The 25,691-nt window shown below is 35.4% G+C and overlaps 1 protein-coding gene across 1 annotated transcript in view; it reads right to left on the bottom strand.

Annotated features, from left to right (window-relative positions):
* The window catches only part of LOC140138016 (syntaxin-binding protein 1-like), a 42,759-nt gene that overhangs the window by 3,352 nt on the left and 13,716 nt on the right, over positions 1-25,691 (bottom strand). The window contains 15 exon segments of the mRNA XM_072159848.1: positions 422-588; positions 1,192-1,286; positions 2,186-2,287; positions 8,929-9,006; positions 10,093-10,202; positions 10,488-10,707; positions 11,304-11,369; positions 12,105-12,177; positions 12,941-13,054; positions 14,793-14,923; positions 17,916-18,009; positions 19,167-19,227; positions 19,230-19,338; positions 19,340-19,419; positions 24,186-24,264. Coding sequence (XP_072015949.1) covers positions 422-588; positions 1,192-1,286; positions 2,186-2,287; positions 8,929-9,006; positions 10,093-10,202; positions 10,488-10,707; positions 11,304-11,369; positions 12,105-12,177; positions 12,941-13,054; positions 14,793-14,923; positions 17,916-18,009; positions 19,167-19,227; positions 19,230-19,338; positions 19,340-19,419; positions 24,186-24,264 — 1,579 coding nt within the window.

Below are 25,691 nucleotides of genomic sequence, written 5' to 3'. Positions count from 1 at the left end.
AATGGGAGGCATGTGCCAAGAAGATTAGGATGTCAGGTCTTTATCTAGTAATGATTGATTAATGATTTTTTTAAATTGTCTGATTAAGCCTAACACCCATAAATACCACAAAATAGCACAATGAAAACCACTTCGCATGCCTGAATCACAGGGTTTGCGATGATGCAATCAGCCTAAGTGCTATATGCTCACAGAATCGCTGCCCAAGGCAGCTTTACCCGTGTGGCTACCGGTCGGTGTTTGTGTGCTTGGCATGCAGGGGGTCTAAGGTTTGCATGCAGGGGGTCTAAGGTTTGAATCCCGGGGGTGCCAAGTGACTTCTTTCTTCATCTTTTCTCCTTTCTTCTTTAACTTCCGATAGCAAAAAGCAGGGTTGGGTGTTAAGGTTAGCAAATCACTGATAGTGCCTTCAAATACTTACCTATCAAAACTTCCCACTTATTATAGGGGGCGCTTTTCATTTCAGATATCTCGTATGCAGTCCTCATCTCTGAGTATGATACACCACCAATGATGAATACTATTAGTCTTGGGCCACTCCTTTGGTCCATCTGTCCTTTCTCCTTGTGCCAATAGCCGTATCTTGCGCTGTTGGAATACAAAAAGTTTTGAAAGATATCATTCTCAAAATCCTTCAAATTAATTTAGTCAACATTAGAGTAAGATGAACATAAAGTGGATGACAGGGTACTGGATCAGACGTCATCAGTGGCACCAACTGTGAACATCAATGTGAAGCATGGTTAAAGGTATTTGTTACCGGCAAATCATATGTGGAGTGCTACATGCACAGAACCTTTTCTAGGACTTGGTTACAAAATAAGTAACATTTTATACCCTTTCATAGCCAGATCTGTGGAAGAGGTTCAATTATTAGCTAAAGTTCTATAAAACATGGACAAAGTACTCACATTTTATGGAGACTCAATATTTTGAAACCTGCTTGTCTTGAGAGATGACTTGATTGAGCAGCACTTGTTGTTTTTATACAAGATGTATTGGTTTCTGGGATTGTTCTGGATGCTTCGAAATATTGAGTCTTCCAAAAAATGTGAGTACTTTGTACATGGTTATGTTTTGTAGAACTTTTTAAAGTTCTACAAAAAGCTAATAACTGAATATAAATAGCACTCCTTTTAATTGCAAGTTCAACTTTGCATCTAGTTTTGTCTTTGCATACAAACATCTTACCTTCTTGGCTGGCCAGAGGATCCATATGATGCAGTGTTAGCACTCCCTTTCAAGTATGGATACAGTTTCTTGTCTAGTTTGTCAATGCAAGCATCCTGTGAAAATATAATGGAATTTTGTCGTTGTTAAATGTACTGTCTAAAGGCCCATTCATACTTCACTGCATTTGCATTTAAGCGGCTATAAAATTATGTTACTTCCACTGCAATTCCCAAAAAATAACTGCACGTTGATACAGGTCACCTAATGCAGTAGGTTCAGTACTTAAATAAAGTGCATAGCATTTGCTTGAAAATAAATAAAGATAAATTGAAACTGTTAAGTAACATTGTTTGTGTACAATACTATCACTGACAGCAGCTAGTGGTGAACACAATTCACATCATGGGTAGCCCTGTTTGCTGCCATGCCGCAATGTGCTTCACTGCAGTATATTGATTCATTGTAGCATACAGTTCTGCAGCACAGTGCAATTGATTGTGTACTAAAGTTGACATATTGCAACCAAATGAAGTGATTTAAAAAAATTGCATTACAGCATTGCACTGCAAATGCAGCAAAGCATCTGCAGAGCAGTATGAACATGTCCCAGTTTAAATGAGACAAAATCACTCATCAAAAGTGTTGGTTATCAACATAAGGCAAAAATGTGTGTATGATGCCCTCTGCAATTCACCAAAATTTTGAAAATTGACCAACAAGTTTTCTTGACCCTAATTAAGATTTTTGGAACACATATTAAAAGTTTATTTTAAGTACAACAATGAACAAAACAAACCCAGACAGAGCAACAACAAACAAAATGGTATTGTCTGGCCTGTACTGTCTAGTCTGTATTTTACTTGTTTCCCCACGTCCAGTTGGTGTACCTTGCTCTTTTTCCTGTTGTTCATATTCAAGGTATCCTCTTGTATCATTTATTGATACTTGATGTGTTTTGTGTCCTCGTCTGTTGGATTCACTTTTTATATCTTTTTCTCTCCTACCTACATACCTCAATTAAGTCCTTAATGACAGGTGTCCAACGTGAGAGTTGATAAGTTTGTTCTGTGATGCGCTCTTTCCGCTGGATATTTTTCTGAGAGGGAGCTCGAGGCTAAGAAAACAAAACACATTGAAAGCATGACAAATTAAAACCATGAAAATTAATTTCAAATTAAAACCGTGAAAATTAATTCCCTCCACAACAAACAATTTATTATCAACAATGATACAATTCAGCAGATGAGTTTTATTTCAACATTTCCCAATCACTGGAGCAGGTCTTTTATTCCATCAGGTTATTGATTACATCCTCTTCATGTGATATCCCAATGCATAGTCAAAACTCCAAATCCCAACACTCGAAGTTATAGTGGAATCAAGCTTTGAAATAAGCAGGGTATTGATGAGAAGAAACATCCAGTATTCATTCATAGACAAATTTTGGTATCTTCAACTTAAACTGAGCAGACTACATCTATGGAATGAATGGGTTATTCCAGTTGAAATTCATACACCTCCTAAGGAAGACATGAGTGTGAATTTCATACTCCCTGTGTGAAAGATTAAGGTCATGTCTTCCATAGGGGGTGTATGACCCACTAATACAGAGCCTGGTATGGTTTGCCAATCTTGACATAATGCTGAATTGCATATTGATATCCCATGGCGACAAATGTTTACAAATATTCATTAATTATTCAAACCCATGATTAAGAGTACATGTTGTGAGGGTATGGGACAATTCACTTGGCAGCTATTTCCTTATCAAACAGAATGTCCATAGACAAGGTTTGCTCAAGTTACATATAGTAATTCATCATAATAATACAGATACAATTATAACTTGTGTACACTTCCAAGTTACTTATTATTTGAAAGATTAGAGAAGAGTTATTAAAGGGGCATTTCGTGATCCACAGCCTCATCCCCCACTTTTCCCAAAAAAGTTGAGATTTTTACACCACTGGATACCTCTGGCTACATAATGTTTATGTACCAAATATTTCTTGCAGATTAATTTGTTTAGCACAAATATCGCCAAATTTGAATTTCGTTCTGGTGCACCAGAACGAAATAACAACACATTGTCTATGGAGCAGTGTAATACACATAATCATGCATAACTTCATAAGCGCAAAATCGGAATCAACTGAAATTTTGGAAATAAGCTTTTTTCGTGGATATCTACTGAAAAATGTCATAAAAAGAAGATGCTAGGATCACGAAATCCTCCTTTAAGTACCAAATGATTAACATATATTGTATTAATTTGAGTCTACAAACGGAGCTTATTAGTTCTAAGTTTTACATTAGATACCTATTAATTGAAAATTAATGAGGAATTTATAGGTTTAGGATTTCAGAAGTTTTGATACAGTTACAGAAGGATTCTTCAATAGTAAATGCATAAAGACCTTTCAAAAAGTAAATCAGCCATTATAAATATGCCTATAGCTTCAGAACTATTGATCATATTCACAATGTGATTTTAACATAAGATGGTTTATTTATGCGCAAATTGATACCCTATTCACCCAATTTTGTTCAAAATTAATAACATAACAGTGTTTTTAAAGAAAAAACACCGGAATATTTACAGCGATCAATGGTTATAAAATGCAAGCTTATAAAACCAGAGAAGATGTAAAAAAAGACCACCATTATCTTCATGTTGAATTCAAATCAATACAATTTACTGCAAAAATGAAAATGGGCATTGGTCATCTTTTAACTCTTGGTGTTCTCAAATACCAAATAAAGTTAAATAGTTTTAAAGTTATAGGCATATTTATAATGGCTGGAACACTTTTTGGTGAGGTCTTATATAAACTGTACATACAATCTTGAGCTATGTTCACAATTAAAACAAAATCAGTGCGGTTTCTTCTCTAGAAGGCAGTAAATGAGGTAATGCACTAATTTTGATCTAGATGGTACATTTAAATCCATATCCAAGTACAACTAAAAGAGCCTAATCATAGAGCAACTTTAAAGTTTCTCCCCTCTCCCTTTTTGGACTCCCTTGGTACAACAAAATATGCACATTTAGATTTATAGCAATTTGGATTCAGAAGTACCATTTTTAAGTAGCTATTTAAAAATAGCTAACAAGTCAACATTTTCTTTGAGTACAATATTAGTCCTAAAATAGTTTAGAATAGATGAAATTGGCACCATGATATTAATATTGTTGTTTAGTTCATTATAAATTAAGCAAAACATGCTGTCAAACCTTAATCTACTTACATTCCCAGAGTTCAAATAAGTTAACATAAGTTTTTGAGATAAATGACTTGATAGTTGAAATATAAAATGAGTGTACATAGTTTGTTAACACTTCCTGCGCACCACATGCACATCCAAGATGGCCGCCATGGTACTAGTGCCAACTTGAATGTGCAGTAAAGGTGAATTAAAAAAATGTTTATGAGGAATGATTATGAAGTAACTGTATAGTTGTAGACAGAATTAAAAAGACTAGTTTGTGTATGACGTCCTGCCAACCAGACCAAAAATGCTGTTCTGCACAGATCGGCAACTAATCACACCGTGCCTTTACCTTGACGTCAGACGCAAACTAGTCTTTTTTATTCGGTATAGTACTTATGTTTTTCTTTCCCTCACTAGTATATCCAAAATGGCTGCCGTGGGCTTGTGTCATTGGCGCATTTATGCACTGTGAAGGAGTGGGATTTCAATGTGGGCGAAGGAAGTGTTAAGATATAGGTTGGGTTCAGGTGAGTGAGGGTGTACATTGTTAAAACCAGCCAGTGTGACATAGTATCATAGGAATATTAAAATTTACTGTGAAAGAATTTAATGAGATTAAACAATAAGGTAATTAAAAATTGATTCATATAAAATGTGTGATAAAAAGAAAAATTACAGAAGTATAACAGTGAATAATTAATAAAATTAAAATCTAATAATTATTGTAACCCAGTCATTATATCCATATGCCTTGTTGCACAAACCTGTCACATCACAGTAAACCAGCAGTTCCCAAACTTTTTTACCATCAACCTAATTTTTACCCATCTTACTTGCTGCAACCCACAAACCATTATAATGGTATATACCTGTAAATATCCAGGGGTGGAGAATGGGTGAGACCAAAGTATCAGTGATCCAGCTTACTAAACTGAAATTTTGTAAGGGTGACTTAAGATGCAGCTTGACCTGAAAATACTTCACCATGTACAAAAGGTGCTTACTGCTAATTCATGCGTAGTACAAGAAAATGTCAAATTCAGGTACACAATGCAGCTTCAGAAAATGTGATTTATTGTCGGGGTTGTTTCATTTTTGTTGATGTTTATACCTGTATAAAGCTAGCTTCATGGTTTTCTTTCATTAGGGTTTTGCTCGCAATCCTTTTTCAAATGTCCTGTGACTTTCAAATGTCCTGTGACCCACAGTTTGGGAACCGTTGTAGTAAACTGTAAAATTCTTATTTTGATACCACTGTAGCATGGTATAAACCATTCCATATGAGTGACCACAGAAATTCATTTTATCAACAGACAGATGGTATCGACATCATTACAGTCTTCTGAAACCTTTACAAATTATTCTATTACCCCCACGACCCATTATTCAAAATCGCGCACTGTGATTTGTTGAAACGCGTCACGTGACAGACCATTAATTAGCGATAAAGTGTCAAGGACAACGAACTTTATGTTCTTCTATCATCACAGCGCACAGCACACCTGCTTATGTAGGGAGAATGGAATGTCAGGGGTGTGTTATTGTATGTGCATACCTGCTTATAGGGGAGAATGGAATGTTAGGTTGTGTTATTGGAATGTGCATACGCTTTGGCTACGCGTATGCGCTCCACCTTGAGTAAACAACTTGAAATATTTGGGCAAAAAATTTGATATTTTCTCTTTAAATCACACTATTTTGTGGTAATATAATAGAAATAAAGGGTGCAGCATTATCCTTTACATGCAAATAATGTGTCCTCGGGAGTAAAAACGTTTAAATAATGGGTTCGGCTGCGCCTCACCCATTATTTACGTTTTTACTGCCTCGGACAAATTATTTTCGTGTAAAGGATCATGCATTACCCTTTATTTCTTAAATATAAGTTCAAGAAAGTGCTGATTTGTAAAAAATAATTTTTGTGCCAATGATTCGAACAATAGCATCCTGTACTATTATACCAATGCCTAATATGTATGGGCTATGGCCCGGTTCATACTTATAACAAATGTTTGTTGACGTAAAATCCACACTATATTTCCACCAGATATTTGATGTCAAATATACTTTTAACTTTTGCTCAAACAAATATTCGTTAGAAGCTAAGAAACAGATTCAATAAGAATACTTGTTGCATCGAATATTCAATGTCGAATACCTTACAAACTTTTTTATTCTATTAAATCAATCCAGGTTTAATGTTAATACATTGTAAAATTATCACGAACTTGGTACCAATGTCACTCATCTTGCATGATTCCATTTTTATATTGTTACCCACATTTTGCACTCCTACTATTATCCATTTGAAATCCACACACCCCCATGGGAGATTAAGGTTATGTCTTCCATAGGGGGTGTATTTGTATGGATTTCAAATGAAAAATCCAAATATCTTCAAACATGCTGTAAACAAACACAGACAAAACTAACATGATGTCTTATGCATCAATGTAATCAGTGACCTCGGTTCCAAGTTCTATCTTAGAGAAGAATAGTACAATACATGCTCTTGAAAATGTTATAATGTGCAAGTTGTAGATTTGTGCTTCCCTTACCAACAGAATCGTTTGTTGCAAAACTGAAGAACATGCTAACATGGACATAAGATCCCTGATGGATCGCTAGTACCTGTTACCCGTCTAAAAGACATTTAATGGCTCATATGTATATGATGATATATGGTTCAAATGTGGTATGCATTAACTGCTCAAATGGCTTATGGCTGAAGTAGTCGAAATCCAGACGATTTCTTCTGATGAACTTAGGATAGTGGGTGTAATGTGAGAAAGTAGCACAAAATGAATACATTATGAAGATCCTATGTGATAAACTTGGAATGGTGTCCACAAAAATACCACTACTTGTGTCTAAATGGCTCCCTGAACTACCCAAACAAATACTTCATGAAGAGAAGAGACTAACTATACCTTCACCACCACCACTACACTATTGAACAAGCACACATGGTTTTGTATGACAACATCCTAGCAGTTTAGTGCAATCCACAGAACTAATTTGCCATTGTGTTACATTAAATGAATGTAGACAAACTGTAGATGTAGGATATGATAACCTGTTTGTAATGTCAGCTTATTGTTTTTCTTGTTTATTTCTTCATTTTTCATTCTTAATTTTGAGTTTATGGCAATGGAGACATCATTTTACATATAACTAATTAGTTGAACTTGTGAAATTAAAACCGTTGTTTTTAGTAAGTTAATTGATGCTAGTGATGATAACATTTTAGTGAGCTGCAGTTTTATGATCAAGCAAGCATGAAATACAGCTTAGTTTGTTTTGAATAGCATATCAATTCAACAATTGCCAACAACAACATAATTTGAGAAAATCTAGCGACCAAACATTGCTAATGAGATGTAGCACATTCAAGTGGAAACAAATCTTTATTACCAAGAGTAAACAAATGTTGTGAAGTTATTTTTGCTATTTCCATTTCTGCTTTATTGCTATACACGTGCCACTATCTCAACAAGATTTGCTTAGCACCAAAAGTGCTCACTTATGACATGTCCCCCAACCTAACAAAGAGTAATAAGGCAATTTGCCAGGTTTAAATTGACATTACCATTACTGTGAGTGGAATTCCAGCAACACAGCAATATAGAAGCATGTTTAGGGTTAGATTGTGATTTCCAAACAGCAAAGAAGGATTGGGACAGTGAAGGCCTGCTGGGGTCAACTACCCTACACTTTCTTGACAAACCAAGAGTAACATAAAGTGTTGTAGCCTACTGTATTCAGGACTGATGGCAATAAAACCACTCCCAAGGTCAAACCATTCTCATGGTTCTATAACTTCTAACTGAACTATTTTTCACCACATCTGATTGTTGACATGAATGAACTTAACCATGTACCTGTTACCACATTTCAACCACACACCATTACAATCTTTGAATGAGGTGAGAACATCATGTACATATAACCCACTAAATGACTGTCAAACACTTGTCATACATAGCCATAAGAACAAGAAACCTTGATCCAATCTTATCTAGTGATGTTTCTTCTAACAGCTTATATACGTGAATAGTATTTGATATAATATGCAGTATTATGTTTTTAGATATAATACGCAGTGCAAAACTTGGTACAAAACAAACTCATGTTTTTGTCTTCTGTACAGCATAGCTGGTATGATGCGCTAATGTTAACAAATATTTTAGCAATTTCAATGATATGATTAATTTGTGATGACTTTCTTGTAAAAAATTCCAACTGGTCAAATCTCTCCATAAACAGAGGTGAGTGAGTAAGAAATGAGAGGGTGAGTTAGAAACATTCCATGTCCTGCTATATGGTACATCACATATCAAATCACAGAACATGGAAATGCATCATTTTGTTTTGTGATCAAGTCACTGTTTTGGAATTAAATCTTGATTTGAATGAAAAGAATTAAGATGAGCTTGAAATAGATGTGTAAAGCTTATAGTTAATAAGTTAATATGAATGGGCAGGTTTGCATGTGTCTCTTATGGCTTATGGCTGATGAACAAGTATTTACTAAATGCTTACATCGTCTTTGTCTTTGATGAATGCTACTCCCAACTGCTTCATGTTGCTCACTAATGCTTTCTCCTGTGGCTCGGGTCCCTGCATCGTTTTCATGGAGGTGGGTGGATAGTGCACAGGGAATTTGACACACATACATTGTCAGACACTTGGTATAAGATTAGTGGTGAAACTATGCATGGCAGACTAGCCTTAGGCCTGCAATCGATAGTTGATCAAATGCAGCCACACAAACACACTCACTTATCATGTAAATAGGTATACACATTCACGCACATATGCCCCCATACATACTCACCCCTACATATAAATGAACAAACACCTTATAAAGGGTATGCAATACGACATCACTCATAACAGAGTCATCCTCATTTAAAGAAAATTCTGTCCTCCATAAGGTACCACGGGAAAATTTGCATGATAGTACAATAAAACGTGTAATAGGTATGAATGGTTGTGGAATCGATCTAGAGACCTGTCCCCTTTGTCATCTTAAGTTATCTTAGAACTGTCCTCCAGCATGGCTGCCATTTCAATTGTTATACTGTTACGGTTGGTTTATTGCATACACTCTATAGGTGATGTCTGCATTCAAGTAAGGTGTATAGTATTTAACAACAGCAGTCCTATGTCACACCTCACACATTCTATACAAACTAGGTTCCAAGCTCTGGATGGGTTAACACATGATGTCTTGATATCATGTATTAGTTAACATACATTTTGGTTAAATTGTGCTGCACTTAGGGTCACAGACACACATATAGTGATTTGACAACTCATGTGTTATAGTCTAAAATTTCCATTTAACTGATCAAATTTTATTACACAAAGACGTACACTGTGAGAAGTATCGAGAATTATTTACACAGGTGTGTACCTTTTTAACATGTTTAGACCTGCACATCAGTTGTCTAATATTATGGCAAAATTGGGTGGGTCTATCTACTATCTATACCATAAGATGGTACATGGAACTAACAGACAGGATTTCTTGGGTTAAAGAAGCTGTCACAAATTGCTTAATTTAGTCTATATGCACAAACATGGTTAGTGCTGGTTACTACATGTAATAAATGTTGGCCCTGAGCTTCTAAGTATAATACATCCAGTGAAGTAGCATGTTATTTAATTGTACAGTCAGAACAAACATTCTATGGTACTTACATCATAGATGATATTAACACCCAACATTTTCATGTTCGTCACTGTTGGTCTCTCAGGCTCTGGAATCTGTGCATGTTGAATCAACTTATGCAGGTTCTCTTCGCTAATACCTGAAACAAAAACAGAGTATTATGGAGTTAATTGTTAAAAACTAAGTCATTATTTAATTTAGACATCTACATAAAGCTTCAAAAAATGTTTGAAATGCTATTGTTTTGATAATTTTTTTATAATCTCTCTTGTACTTTAAAATGTCCTCATCTGCAATATATTGAGAGTCTGCAATATTGACAGTTTCTAACCCATCCACTCTTCACGTGGATCGGGGGAGGGGGTATCACAAAATCAGTCAAGAATTGTGGAATTTGAAACACATACTGTACAAAATCACTTACCATTCTTTCCAATGATATAGAGGAGGATAATTCGCAGTTTGTCATACGCAGAAATTTTACCATCAAGCAGAATAGGTACGATATTCCTCATTTGGTCCTTAATCTTCTCACCATCTGCATCAGTACCCATGGCCAAGTCTTGCTCCACTTTGCACAGCTTGTCCACGCCATCTTGGAATGACTTCATGCAATCTTCAGCCAATTTCAGTTGTGTAGAGTACTGGAGCAAAACAAGTTTGAATACTTAGTTTTAGCAACTAAGATATGCGTACATGGCATACCCTGACCTATCGTGCCATATCTACAGTTGGCATTTAAGGAGGGGTTATTCATGTAATCCAATATTGAATCATCATATCTTATGATAAGTCCAGCCAAACTTTGGCCATGACAAGAAATTTGGCTTTGATAAGCCAGATTTACAATGTCGTATAAAAATGTGTTCTAAAATGGAGACTCATGACAGCTACTCATCTGCATGCGAACATAATATTTGAAACCAAATGTCATCAGGAAAAGTTATAAAAGTTGGTGCATGCCTTCTTTATGGAAAGACAATTTTGTCCAAGGTTATCGGAGGTTATTTCAAGGTCATGGCTGGCCTTTTAGCCTTGAAAGACCGCAACTCATCTGGTTGTATTTGCCAATACGTTACAGCAATTAGTGGTTCCTAAATGCAATAGAGGTAAAACTTTGAACCTCTCCACACATTATTTTTGAATATATGAGGACATTTTAATCCGTGTAATTAAGAGAGGCAATACAAATATACTCAAAGAAGTCCCATATTCCTGTCTTGTCTTATCCATTTCTTACCTTTCTTAAGTCTTTCTGATATTGTGGCATTCTCTTCAGCATTTGAGACAAGTCCTTCATACTTGTCTGAAATTAAAAAGAAACAAGATTAACAGGTTTGTGATCAAAAAAATCAAGACATTTAACCTTTACCATCAACCATCAAGTTTTATTTTATAAAACATTCAATATTTATAATAACTAAAGTTAACACATTTTCTGTGTTACACTATTAAACTGATGCATTATAATACAATAATAATATATATGTAAGTAGCTGGTAACAGATAATCTTAAAATAACGAGGAAAGAGGTAAAACCTGAAAATTTGCATTTTCCTGTAACTTTGTACAGGAAAAGGAGGTTAAAAATCCTGGAAAATTATATCCCTGGTTTTCATTCTTAAAACAAACACCAAAAAGGCTTGGTGTGTGGCTGTGGAGGAAGTTAACAAGTTCTGATATCCATAGACTGTCTACTTTTTCAGTAGGTACTTTTACAAAACACAGATTATGCACAAACCAAGGTAAAACAAAAACAACATAACCAATCACACACTGGCAATGTATTGTTCACACCAATCACATATTGCGTTGCTCTTATTTGACACAGCATATTAAATGTGATGTCCACTGTGTGGTCAAATATGTGTTCAAATCGACAGAATTTGATTGGTTGAATATGTCTTGGCATGTGATATCTTTCAGAACTTATTTCCATGAATTTCCGATCAGCTGCTGAAAAGGTCTATTATAAACAGCAATGCTTTATTCTTGTTGAACCCAGAAAATTCTCATGCCTTGCATTGTATCGCATCCATACCTTATCCTTGTTGCCTGGTGGTCCAGCCATCTTCTTCTCTTCTGCAAATTCTTTCAATTTCCTTGTCACCGTTCTGAAGGGAAAATGTAAGCAATTCAAATTAAATGCTCATCATACTTAATCAATTTGATATTCAAACCCGTAATTGCAAGAGTGATTAATGTGCGATTATCAGGGATAAAATATACATACCAAGCTGTTAACTGTAACACTATGCAGTGCAGGTACATTTGAAGTGTTAGCACCACTGGATAACACTGTACTTATGGTACTATACAGACGAAAATCATAAATTGAAACTTGCTCTATCAATTGAGCTGCTGCCATAGGCCCGTATGCACAAAACTAGTTAGATCAGGTCTAACTTTAGACCAGTTCTAACAATGGAGATTATAAGCATGGAGAAGCAACTTTTTAGTATTTACATACCTTACTCTATATTATTGTAGATCCTGTTAAGGGCAAATACATTAAGCTTAACATTAGATGGATGCTGCAGCCAGCCAGGGATTGGCTGGCTGTAATATAATACAGTGTCTTGAACAAGACTATTCAAACATTGGTTGTCTTTTTGTTTGTTTGACACGCAATCAACAAGAGAGACCTGATTACTCGACTTTCAATAGGGTTAGGGTCCCGGCAAGAGTTACAGTTGGGGTTAGGATTTACCATGATAAAAAAGTGGAGTATCAAACAAACAGAGGGCATCTATACCAGGCTCAAATCATAATGTAAATGATACCACTACTTCACGGACTTATCATTTTTCTTTAACCGACAAGACAGTTTCAGTTAGCTTGTGGCCCGCATAGATTTTGTTTTGATTGGTTACTTACTGTGATACATTAGCAATGTGGCAATGACGCAGGGACACCCACATGTCATCATTCTCATCCAATAGTACTTCCTTATCTTGGACATCCTGGCCACCAGCGCTGGTCCCCTCATACCTGTCAACAAAACACAGACCAATTAATTGTGTCATCTATTCCTCTAATATCTAGAGGCTCATCAGGAACAGACAATTACTTGTATGGGTCTGAATTGAGAAGGCCTTGAAGAACAATCAGTGTTAAGGGAACATGTAGTCATGTTGCCAGCAAAACAGATTTCAATTTTGACATCCTTAAGAGGGTACTACACCCATTGATTTTTTTTGCATTTTTTTGCATTTTGTGAAGAAATTACAAAAAAAAATTGGACAAAGTGGTATGCAAAATGAAGGGGCAAATCTTCTCGCGTTTTATTGGTGGCATCGGTATCAATGTAGCTTACATGCTTTTGAAGATAGAAGCCAAAAGGAGGTACATCACTGATGATTTAAATTCACTTCATTTTGGAAAGCTTACTATCAACGGATTTCGTTAAAATTTTGGATATGTGTTGCTAACACATTAGGGAAATAATGTTGATATGTAAAATGGGAATAAGTGGTCCCTGATTTCTTTTATGACTTCATGAATTTGGTGCTCCACAACTATCAAAAAACGAACCGGTTAAAATGCTTCTATTTTCAATGTCGAGCTATATTTTGTATTTTGAACTTGCAACACTATGTCACTGAAACTTAATTAAGCCATAGGTAACAGGTTACCACAACCACACTACAGCAATGTTGAAAAGATTGTATTTTTTGTCACCTATACCACCATATTAGGTAGTTTTCCGTAAGCTTCATTTTTGTGATTTTGGTAACTATTTTATATTTATTTGCCCAATCCAACTCAACAATCTAAATTGTACTCACCATTTACATCCCAAGGTATTTTAGTATATCCACCTCACATATTTCCATTATATATCCAGTAACAGACAAAATATCAAAATTGATGCCTCATTATGACATGTATGATATCACAGACTATCACATGTAATCAAAATTGATGCCTGAATTTGACCTGAACCAATTGACCTATAACCTGACCTTTGATGACCTTATAGCCTTTTTTAATCTCTTTTCCTAACAACATATTATAGAAGATACATACATGGTGTAGTATTAATTGTCTATGTGGAAGAGATTATTTAGGCCTATTTAATTTATTCAGTGTTATAATCAGTGAGTATATTTCTATAGATAGTATAACAAAGGATTTAATGTATTCTATTCATGTATTCTACTTGGACATGTTCAATAGAATAAATTATGGTTTGTTATGAAACACACATCTCAGTTACCAGGATACAGTAAACAAAAAAATATATAGGGCTAAAATGATTTTCTAAAATGGTTTAATACCACTTTGTATGTAGAGATATTTTATAAGTTCAGGACATGAGATGATGAACATATAAATATACTTTATAAATTTGCAATAAAAAAAAGAAGATGGGTACTGATGAAAATCAGGGTATTAAATCGCCTTAAATGAAAACAAAGGAGAATTGCTTCTATACAATTACAAATGAATCCCCCTCCAAGGAAGATTTAACATGATGCAAATGTTTGAGTACAACAAAACATTTTTGATACACTCCATACTGTTCTAACCTTTGGCTGGGTTAAAGGAATGGGTTGCTTTTTGTCAAGGCTATGGTGGTTATCTATTTAGGCAACAATAATAGATTGGTGTAAAGATAGTAATTGCCCCTCCCACTTGTAGCTCTGCAAATCCTGGTTTGAAGATACCTACAGGTGTGAGGCATTCCATATGCCTGCAGAGCATGGGAGAAATGATCAATCCTTACCTGTACACATCATTTTCAATTGGAAGCAGATCATATGCCATAGCCTGGTAGGTAAGCTCATGTAACAGAGGTGACACTGGATCAAACCCACGGTCAACCAGGATCAACTGAGACTGGTGCTTTTCAGGCCCCTATACAACAATTTAACAACATCAATCACATATTTAATAATATCATTACTCGTTTATAATAGTCACATGCTTCATTATAACCCACACCATTTCCTGAAGGATTTCCATGGTAAATAACTGATTCATATTCATCCTACTCAATTTTTATTCTCTAAAAAACTTGGAACTTTCAGATGTGATCTTTTGTACAATAATAATATTATTTCAGCTCTATTGTATCTAGTGTGAGTGTTGAGCTCCAACGATTGTCTTGTCTGGCGGCTGATATGGCGGCCCAGGTCCATTTTCTGCTTTTGATGGTTTCTAAGATGTCTTGAACTTGGGTCTGCTCCCTGATCCATTTGTTGGTTTTCCTGTCCTTGTAGGTGATGTTTAGTATGCTTCTTTCCATGTTGTGCTGGGCTGCTGCTAGTTTTCTTTCCATTTTTGATGTTAAAGTCCATGATTCTGCCCCATATGAAATAGCTGGGAGGATGCATTGGTTGTACACCTTCCTTTTAAGGCATATTGGAAGATTACCTTTCATGATGGTGCTGTATCTTCCAAAGGCTTGCAACCCGGCTTTAATTCTCCTTCGACTTTCAGAGTCTTGGCTTTTGTCTCGACGAGAGAAGCGTTGTCCAAGATATACATATTCCTCGACCTGCTCAATTTCAACCCCTTTTACTTTCACTATCTTTGGAACTGTTTCTAATCCCATCATGACCTTTGTTTTCTTCATATTCATTTTTAATCCGGTTACCCTGCTTGCCTCATCCAACTCTTGCAGCATTGTCTCAAGTTCATTTAGGTTGCTAGATATTATGACAATGTCATCTGCAAAGCGTAAGTGACTCATGTGCTCTCCGTTTATGTTGATTTCTTTCTTGCTCCAGTCGAGTGTTTTGAAAATTCCTTATAAGGGTGGCTGTAAACAACGCCTTCTTTATCATAATTCTGTCACTGTCTTTGTGCATTTTGACTGTGTTGTAGCAATCTGAGTAGATGTCTTTGAAGATCTTGCATTGTTGATTCCTTGTTCTTTAAGTGCATTCAGAACTGAACTGGTTTCGACAGAATCAAATGCTTTCAGTAATCTATAAAAGCTACGAGAGTGGAATGTTATACTCCTGGCATTTCTCCTTTAGTTGGTTGATGGTGTGGATGTGGGCCATGGTTGAAAAGCCTTTCCTGAAGCCTGCCTGCTCCCTTGGTTGATTTCCGTCTAGGATGATTTCAAGTCGGTTTGTTAGTAACCTTGTGTACAGCTTGTACACATTGCAATAACCCTCAAGTGAGTCTACAGATATCCCTGGTTAAAGATGGACACGCCCTATATGGGTGACTTTGACGCGCGCTATTGGTCTTTCTGCAGACCCACGTGGTGCTTTTTACGTCACTGTTAGTGATCAGTACTGACTTTATAACCACATGGGCGGTGGAGGGGAAACCCCAACAATATTGCAAGATCATTAAATCACACAAGAGACGGGGAAAATTCAAATGTTTACTCGATAATAAAGCTTTAATTCTGAATGAGTTGCGTCTTTTCTTTTTCTTGTTTTTCATCATGATTGTGTACATATCAATTTCATCATTTATAACATCAATAACAAAGCAAGGAAATGCATAATAAAAAGGATTAAACATGTCTAAAACATGGTGCCGGTTTATTTTTCCCTTTTTCATTTTACAATGTTTTGGCATCCGTGTTCATGGTGTTAGGCGGCATATTATAAAATCACAAGAGTAAAAAAGTCACGCGGCGTGCGTGTGTGGAAACTTAACAAGTTCATAACACGTGGGATGAACATTTAAAGCTTTAAAACATGCCCGTATTTTACAACCAAAAATATGGTTTACATGTCATTTGAATCCCTTGTCTATAAGAAAATAACATTGCATGTAAAATAACAGCAAAATATTCCAAATCATCATGCTATGGAATTCGTCGTAAATTTTATACAACGGCGATTCTTTCCCTTGTCATGCTTTTGGTTATTTTTGTTATTTAAACCATAAAAAATACAAACAACTTTCAAGAAACCTAAAATATATTGTGTCAAAGTAGAGAAGCATCCCAAATTCTTATAATGCCAATATTTTGGTAAATCATTAACATTTCAAACAAAACTAATTTATGCATATAAATATTGTACAACTCTCTAAACCGAGTGCTATAAATAGACTTGTTGATGTGCAGACCTGGATGCACGTGGCGGAAAGATCTAAGACATAGAATTTGTGATAGATGTGTGCTCATGTAATGTCTTAGATCTTTCCACCATGCGCAGCCTCAGGCGTGTGGCACGGCGGCAAAAATCAGAAAGCAATTTTGTAAACAACATGCACTGTATACTCACGGACTGAACGTAAACATTTTAAACAAAATCCCATGATTTGATGGACAAAGAAACATGAATAAAAGTAAACATTAAAATTTATGTTTCAAACGAAAATAAAATTCAGAAACTTAACACAATTTTGTTGATTGACACATTTTATTCAACACGCACTCATCTGTCATGCCGATCTGTTTCTTAAAAAAAATTATTGATGTCATCGGCTGCAGTTCTGACCGATTTTGGTGCTGCTTGATGTCCCTCAAAATTAATCATGGGATTATACTCGAATATTTTTCGAATTTCCGACTTTTTCTGAAAATTAGGGGGTGGGATTATAATCGAACATGGGACTATACTCGGACGATTACGGTAATGGTTTCCAACTTAGTGAAGTATGGTGATCAACACACACTCCATTTGATCAACACAGTAAATCTCAACTCTAATGTCACAAGTAATACAGTCTTTGTTGCTGATTGTGTGTCGAAGAAGCAGATAATCCGGTTTGTGATACTTTCATATCACCAAGTTACACAAATAGATCACTGTTGGATATCAATAACCTGCATTTGTCTATGCATTTATCATCCAACAAGCGATTTGATTGTGACGCATAAACGATGTCATATGCCAAGGTTATGAAAACAGAGGATTTGACCCAATCTTACCTCTCCCATTGTGGGATCATCAGCTTTGTACTTGTCCAGTTTAGTTTGAATCATCTGAGCACATTCTAAATTGCGTTCGCATGGACCGTGACCACTGGGGATGGACAGAGAAAAAAACAAACGTTAAAACACATTTTCTTATTTGGGTACTTATGATGTGAACATTTTTAAAAGTTCGCAAGAAGAATTAAAATTTTGAGTTTTCGAATTTTAGAAGAATTAAAATTCTCCTAAAATCATGCCTATTCTGCTTGCTGTAAGTTATGACAATCAGACGATTTTGTCACTCGATTCTTGCCAGATGAATTTATGAGAATAATTTTTGTTTGATTCATGCAAAATGCAGTGAAATTGACCCCTTGTATTATTGGGCATGTTATCAAAGAGCATGACATTAAAATCACATCTATATTGGTAGACCTTCTGAAATTATTTTAAAGACCTACTTTAAATGTGTTATGTGTCATCAATGGTTTTCATTTGATATTCATAATGTTTGGTATATTTCAAATTAGGCCTGGCATTTTCGGGTAATTTTGTACCCGGGTACCCGGCGAATTTTTCGGGCGGGTAACCGGGTACCCGAAATTCCAAAAAAAAAAAAAAAAATTCGGTTTTGTAGTGTCCCTGGGCCTAGACCTAAATGCTAGGATCATTCATGGTTGACCTAAAAAAATAAAAAATTTCAAGATATTTTGTATTTTTAATATGAAAATTGATACTTTGTATTCATGTCATGCTCTATTAATGATTTCAAAATGCATTCAAATTCAATGCATTTTGAAATCATTAATAGAGTATGACAGGAATACAAAGTATCAATTTTCATATTGAAAATACAAAATATCTTGAAATTTAAAAAAATTTTTAGGTCAACCATGAATGATCCTAGCATTTTTTTGTTGAATTTCGGTACCCGGTAATGTAATCTCGGCGGGTACCCGCTAGCCTGCGTCTGAAAATGCCAGCCTTATTTCAAATCTAAACATCGTTATAGCATTAAAGGAGCCACCCCACTCAGACAGTTCACCACAGAGGAAATGACTTACACCTGATGGCCAGCAGAACAGAATTTACATGGAAAATTGTCTACTTCGACTTATTCTCAAATTAACTTAAAAGTGGGATTGCTCTTTAACACAATTTCACATCAAATATCATGTCTATCTGTGTCCAAATCACAGCAGCATATGCGACGAAGCTTGACTAATTTAACTATGGAAATGAGGTAAGTTAACACTTTAAGCTCACCTCCTGTATCGCACCGATGGGTACTCCCCAAGTGAGGAGCAGAGAGTGGCAATCTGCTCGCCATTCTTTCAATCATCGCCGACCGATTATTGGCCCTATGTGGGTTGAAATAGATGTTGAAACTCTCCGGCGTGTCCAATGAGAAGATCTGTCGTTCAGAGGGCATGAACGCATACATTGATTTCCTTCAGGGTCCTTATGTACTGGTGGACATGGGCCTTGCAAAGCTTGCTGAATAACTCATCCGGGCAGGCTAAATTACAACATAATTTAAGTTTGGAAAAGAGCATAGTATGATGAAGATCTACATTGCCAAGAGTGGAAAAGCCCAACTTTTATATTCAGTGATGAAATTTTAATGTAAAAATGTTTTTTTTTTAAATCATATGAAATACCAATTAACATAACATTAAAATGACTTCATAGTTTAATTTTGTTTAGTTTTTACTTTTTTTTTAATCTCAAATTATCTCTCCACAAAATGTACAATGGGAATGAATACCTTCTGACATTAAGAAACTTGTTTTTTATACAGCTCCAAAACCATTAATACAAAATGTCCAAAATAAAATCAAGTAATATCTTCAACCACCACCACCAAATTATTTGCAATATATATATCCTTTTTTACTTTTCATAACATAACAGAAAATCGCGCGCATACACATACAAACTCAAGCCACAATGCAGGTCAAAAAACAACATGCAACAAAGTTCTGTATAAAAACACAACAATAAACATTGAGAGACCAACAAATTCAAACTGTATGTGCTGTATTTGAAATATGTATGTGTGTGTTTCTATGAAATATGCTATTCCAATTGAAATCCATACACCCACTATGGAAGACATGACCTTAATCTTCCACACAGGGAGTATGAATTTCAAATGAGATTATCTGAAATAAGTTACCTCATTTGAAATCTACACCTCCTGTGTGGGAGATTAAGGTCTTATCTTCCATAGGGGGTGTATGGATTACAGCTGGAATGGCCCAATTAATGTGTACATCATTAAATCCAAAGAAGCATAACCAAATTACCATGCCCATAATGAATTCTATGATGCCAGATTTTTCAAGATTTTCAATATTATCATCACTCAAGATGTCAAAAGTATGTGAAGAAACAGGTTTAAGCCTGATCAGACAATGTGACAATGTACTTTTTGTTCTCTAATATACTTTGTTACTATTCTTACCAGTAACATAGTCAGGGGGAGGGGGCATAAACCGTCCAGTATCGTTGGTAATCATGATTCATCAGTACTTACAATTTCCCACATGCAAATAAATTGTCTGGTGATTTGGACTGTATGCTTGGATAATGTAGTCTTTAAGAACACAATTTGATGTGAAAAAATCTAAAATTATTGTAAAATCTTTATAAAAGTTTTATGTGGAGGTAACCTCTTCCTCTTTCATAAAATTGTAAACATTTTCAGGCTGTCAGTAAAATTATGCAATTATTCCCCCCCCCCCGGTCTCAATAAAAGCTGGTTAGGCCACTGCTTCTTACATTTTGCCACAGGGCAAGTGTGCATAGCTAATACTTTTGTAAACATATTACAGCAAAAACAGAAAAAACATCTTTTGCCAACAATGAAAACTAAAAAACCAATAATCTTAGCTTGCGGTTTGCTTTCCATAATTTAAGCTGCAATTTAGCAAGGATGCCAAAATGACCAAACCACAAAAAAGCAGCGTCATCTCTAAATACTGAAAGCAAGTCTGTGTGTGTGTGCATGAGGGTCTGTGTTTATAAGCACCTCCAAACAAGGACAATTATATGATATTTTAATTGCAACTCTGGACACACATGGATCACTCCCTAATCGCCATATTGAGAACATACACTTGGACTTTACATGCTTGAAATCCAGTTTGGTCTTTGTAATAATCTTTTTTTTTGTGAAGATCCAAGTATTTTACATGTTCAGTGGCATATGAGGATCAGTTGGGGCAAAGCTGAAAAAAAACCCACATGTTGGCTGTGTTAAGCAAATTTTTCATTCTGCACTATTTTAGCCCAAAATATAAACAGTGAAATATTGTTTTTACCATACCAATATTCAATTTCACACTATTTTGGTGATTTTAGGGGGTGGAAATTCTCTATGGGGAGTTGAGTGAGTTAAACAAATTATTGGGGTGGGGGGAAGGGGAATCCCTGCAAATACCACATCTTTAACAGAGACATGTCCTAAAGGAGGTAGGTTCTAATCAGTATTTTTATACTATTTGCATCCTCTTGAACTTATGACGGTGCATCCATGATTTAAAAGAACACTACATGTTTAAATTTGATGTCCTCGTTTGACGGCGCTTACATGTGTGGGGAGTGCATCTGTGAAATTAATTTTCTGCCTGCAACTTTTTTGCTTTAATTTTGAGACAAAATATAGTTTACATTCACTAAAATAAACATCAGATCAAGAAATAATCTGGTATTGCGGCTATCAGTTAAATTAAAAATCATGAATTTTTCTCCTTAAGCCATGAAAATACAAAACTTGCACAGCATACCAGGAACAGCATGCATAATTTGGACATGTCATTAGGCTTACTATAACAGGCATGATTTGGCTGATACTGAGTAAAATGCAATCAAAATATTTGGACAAACAGGTGCACGTTTACACATTAAAAACAACTGTGCATACGTACATCGGACTGCATAAGTGCATGCTTTAAAGTAACATTGAACTTTTTTTGTTGCTTGATCATTCTATTCTACAGGTACAAAAGTAAGACTTTATGATTTCAATGAAGAAAAATGAAAAAGAAATGTCTCAGTTTGAAAATTTGGAAACCATCATTGCTGACAAAATGTAATGCTAATTGCTAATATACAAATATTAACTGCCTGAGTTTAATGGTCAAAATATAAACACTCAGTAAAAGTGTTGTTTGGATGGTAAAATATGATCAAACTGTGGCAGCTGATGGTAAAAATATCAAAACGGTAATCAATGAACTGTCTAGACTTGATGAGTGATTTAATATTATATCATTGCTGAATTCATTATTCTCTTAGACCACAGCTGCAAAGTTTTGGTAGATTATTGCTTCCATTTCTGCCACATATGGGAAATGAATATTTTTTTACAATGTTACCAAGATCATGTCCATTCTAATTTAGCTGCAAGATATCTCTTTTTATTGTTAAGAATCAATACAGTATTTTCAACAGATAAATACATAACATTTACTTCTTCAAAACCTTTCCTGCTTAAAAAATGATCAAGCAAACAAAAAGGAGCATGTTACGTTTGTTGTTGGTGGTGTGGTGACAGTGTGCTGCTATCACATAAACTTTGTTTAGGTGGGTGAAAAATCTCAAATTCATCTCAAAATTGTTCATTATTCGTTATTTTATTATTCATTATCAGTTAAAATGTATCGCAGATGCTATTACATTTAACGGCAGGCACTATGTATTGAAGGATTCACTTAGGCACACTGTAGTGTGTGTAGTACATGAAGCGAATTCTGAGTGAAAAAAAAAGTGCATATTTTGATTCTGGGCTTTTTACTGCATAACCCTTTCTTCAAAACTCATAATTAATTTAAATGCAGGTTTGAATTTCTTGTGGAAAAATTGAGTTAGCTTGAAGGGAAAGTCAGAATCGACTTTGCTTGGGCTAAGGTGGCAATTTCCAATACTATGTGCATATTATTAATAGCAATTAAATACTTTTGATTGGCAGGCCTCCAGAAAATTTTCTGCTGTCTGGGAACTTAATGACAAGTGCTGAAAATTGTCTGTGAAATAACTGAAATAGGCCTATGTGCGCGTAGCGGAGATAACGAGCGCGAAGCGCGAAATCCTAACGGCCGGGGTCCAGGGCCCGCTTAAGGGCCCTGGAAGCTCTCAGGGTTTAGATGCTCTCTCGTGCAATCTGAGCCTTATTTTTGAACAGTTTTCTATAAAAATTTGCATCCTTTTTCACAAAAAAAACACAACTTAAAATTTCAAAGTATTACTGTCAAAACTCAAAACAATTTTTTATTTATTTTTTAACATTTTTTAGAAGTATTTTGTAACTTTGAAGAACCACTGGACCTATTCTGAAGGGTTAGGATTATTCACAGATAATTTGAAAAAAAAAATGGAAAAAAATTACGAAAAAATTACAGTTTGTTATCCTTAATATATGCAAACCATTACCTCTTCATCTATCACATATTATAAATGCATGGAAAACCAATGCATCTATAATATGTGATAGATGAAGAAATAAACATTAGTTAATGGTTTGCATATACAGGATAACAAACTGTAATTTTTCGTAATTTTTTCTGATTTTTTCTTCTTTTTACAATTAACTGTGAATGATCCTGAAGTTTCATAATAGGTCCAGTGGTTCTCAAGGTCGCTGAAAACTTTGGAAAAAAAAAAAAAAATTTTTTTTTTTTTGCAATTTTTTTGTGACCTCTGTGACCTTTCTGGGAACGCAGTTCCCGCGGTTTTTGGAGGCCTGTTGATTGGTTGCTTTGATCACCTTAGAATAGGCCGTGAAAATTAGCCTACCCACAATATGGGACAATTGGGTTGCAATCCATAGCATTATTAAAATAACTTTGAAGCAAGTGAATTATCGGCTTCTACTAACTTTTTTTATTGGTTGCAAATAGGGCTATACCACATATTGAGCCAATCAAAGATATTGTAAGAATAGTAAATCTAAAAGCTCTATTTTGATTGGTTACTCAGATTATTACATCATGTGATGAACCAATCAGAGGCACTGTAGAACAGGCAGTAGTGTCCAATGGGGTTAACATGATAATTACTTGGTCATTTAGAACTTTATAGTAAAGGGTATCAATCAAACACTCAGGTTTGCATTTTAAAGTTTCTACAGAGACAATTTATAAGATTTTTCACCACACAGAAACAAGCAAAACTGTGTTTAAGCAACACACACCAATTGTTTCAAACTTACGACGGCAAACTAAGTGGTCTTTAAAAAACTCTATGTTAACGATCAATCATCTACATATTAGACAGGCTTACATTCAGTAAAAAAGACGTGCGCTGCTTTGTACTGGGTAAAATACGAGTCCTTAAAATCTTCTATCAACTGATTAACAGACTGAAAGGTAAAAAGAGACAATAACAAGATGATAAAGGAAAGATGCAATCAAGGGAGAAAAAAGACATTAGTTTTATGCTTACTTTCGGTAAAGAAAATGTGGGCTGCTTTGTATTGAGCGTAACAGGGCTCCTTGAAATCGTCAATCACATGATTAACCGACTGAAAAGCAAAATAGGTGATTATCAGCAAATAGCTAGGGTGTCCTAAAAAAGATTACGGTTAATGAGTAGTGTTAATGTAACACATAAACGTCATGGGGAGGGGACAAACTACAAACTAAGCAGTGTTATACGGGATTGAGAAACAGCTGTCAAAATGTAGGATAAACTTCATGAGAGAAACAAGCAATTTGGAACATATAGGATATCCATAACAATATATTATATCAAAACAGTAGGGATGGGAACAAAGGTGGTTTCACAGTACACCTAGATTGGAAAAGGTCAATGAATATTGTAGAAAATTGACAGGCATCAGGGGCGTGCTCCGAAACCTTACACCATGCCCCAAATAGGGTGTTTTTTGGGGTACACCAAAGGGAGCCCCAAAACCACCCCTGGACATGCACACGAGGGCTGACTGGTTTCTAGTACTACAGGTTAAACAATTGGTAAATGTAATGAAACATGTGGAATTTGATATGGTAAAATTATATAGTTGGTTCTTTAAAACATGGGACAAAATGTGTTAAAAATATGGGGAGTTCACAGGTCAAATGGATTAGTAGACATGTATCATTATTTAAATAGCATTCTTCTTTTAAACCATTGGCAGGATAATTATTGACAATAATATAGCTATTATTGTTAGTATATTTCTATTTATACATCTATGTCTTATTTGATTTAATTGCAAAAAGTTTTGACAAGATTTTGTCAAATTTAGTTTGATATTAAAATGAATCCAGAATTCCAGTCAGATCTGCTTTTGGTCCACATATAAATGTGCCACAACCACAGAGGAGAAAGAAAACAGAGAGCGTACCACTAGTCAAAGTCTCCGCATCATCCGATAATGAGGGCCGATTGTTCCATGAAATGCGGCAAGACTGCTACGCAATTACCGCATATTTTCACGGTCTATCGCGTAATCACGCAATGCTCTATCGCGTATACAGGCACGCAGCGCTGGCGTGATTGTTAGACACGGCACGATCGAACAATCGGCCCTCATGAATATGTAAAAACTTACATCATATAATAAACGGGGACTTTGACTGGTTGTACGCTCTCTGTTTTCTTTCTCCTCTGTGGCCATAACTCTTAAGTTCATCTTTTGTAACACATTTCAGATTTTCCTATGTAATCAATTCAAATTCATAAAATATCCAAGTAAGTTCTCTTGTTACTTTGTTAGGATAAATCCATTTAACGGTGTCTACTTGAGGCATAAAATCAGGACAACAAAGTGCCTTGTTCTTTATA

The sequence above is a fragment of the Amphiura filiformis genome, chromosome 17 (assembly GCF_039555335.1).
Source record: "Amphiura filiformis chromosome 17, Afil_fr2py, whole genome shotgun sequence".
Lineage (NCBI taxonomy): Eukaryota > Metazoa > Echinodermata > Ophiuroidea > Amphilepidida > Amphiuridae > Amphiura > Amphiura filiformis.
This window is presented reverse-complemented; position numbering and strand designations above follow the sequence as displayed.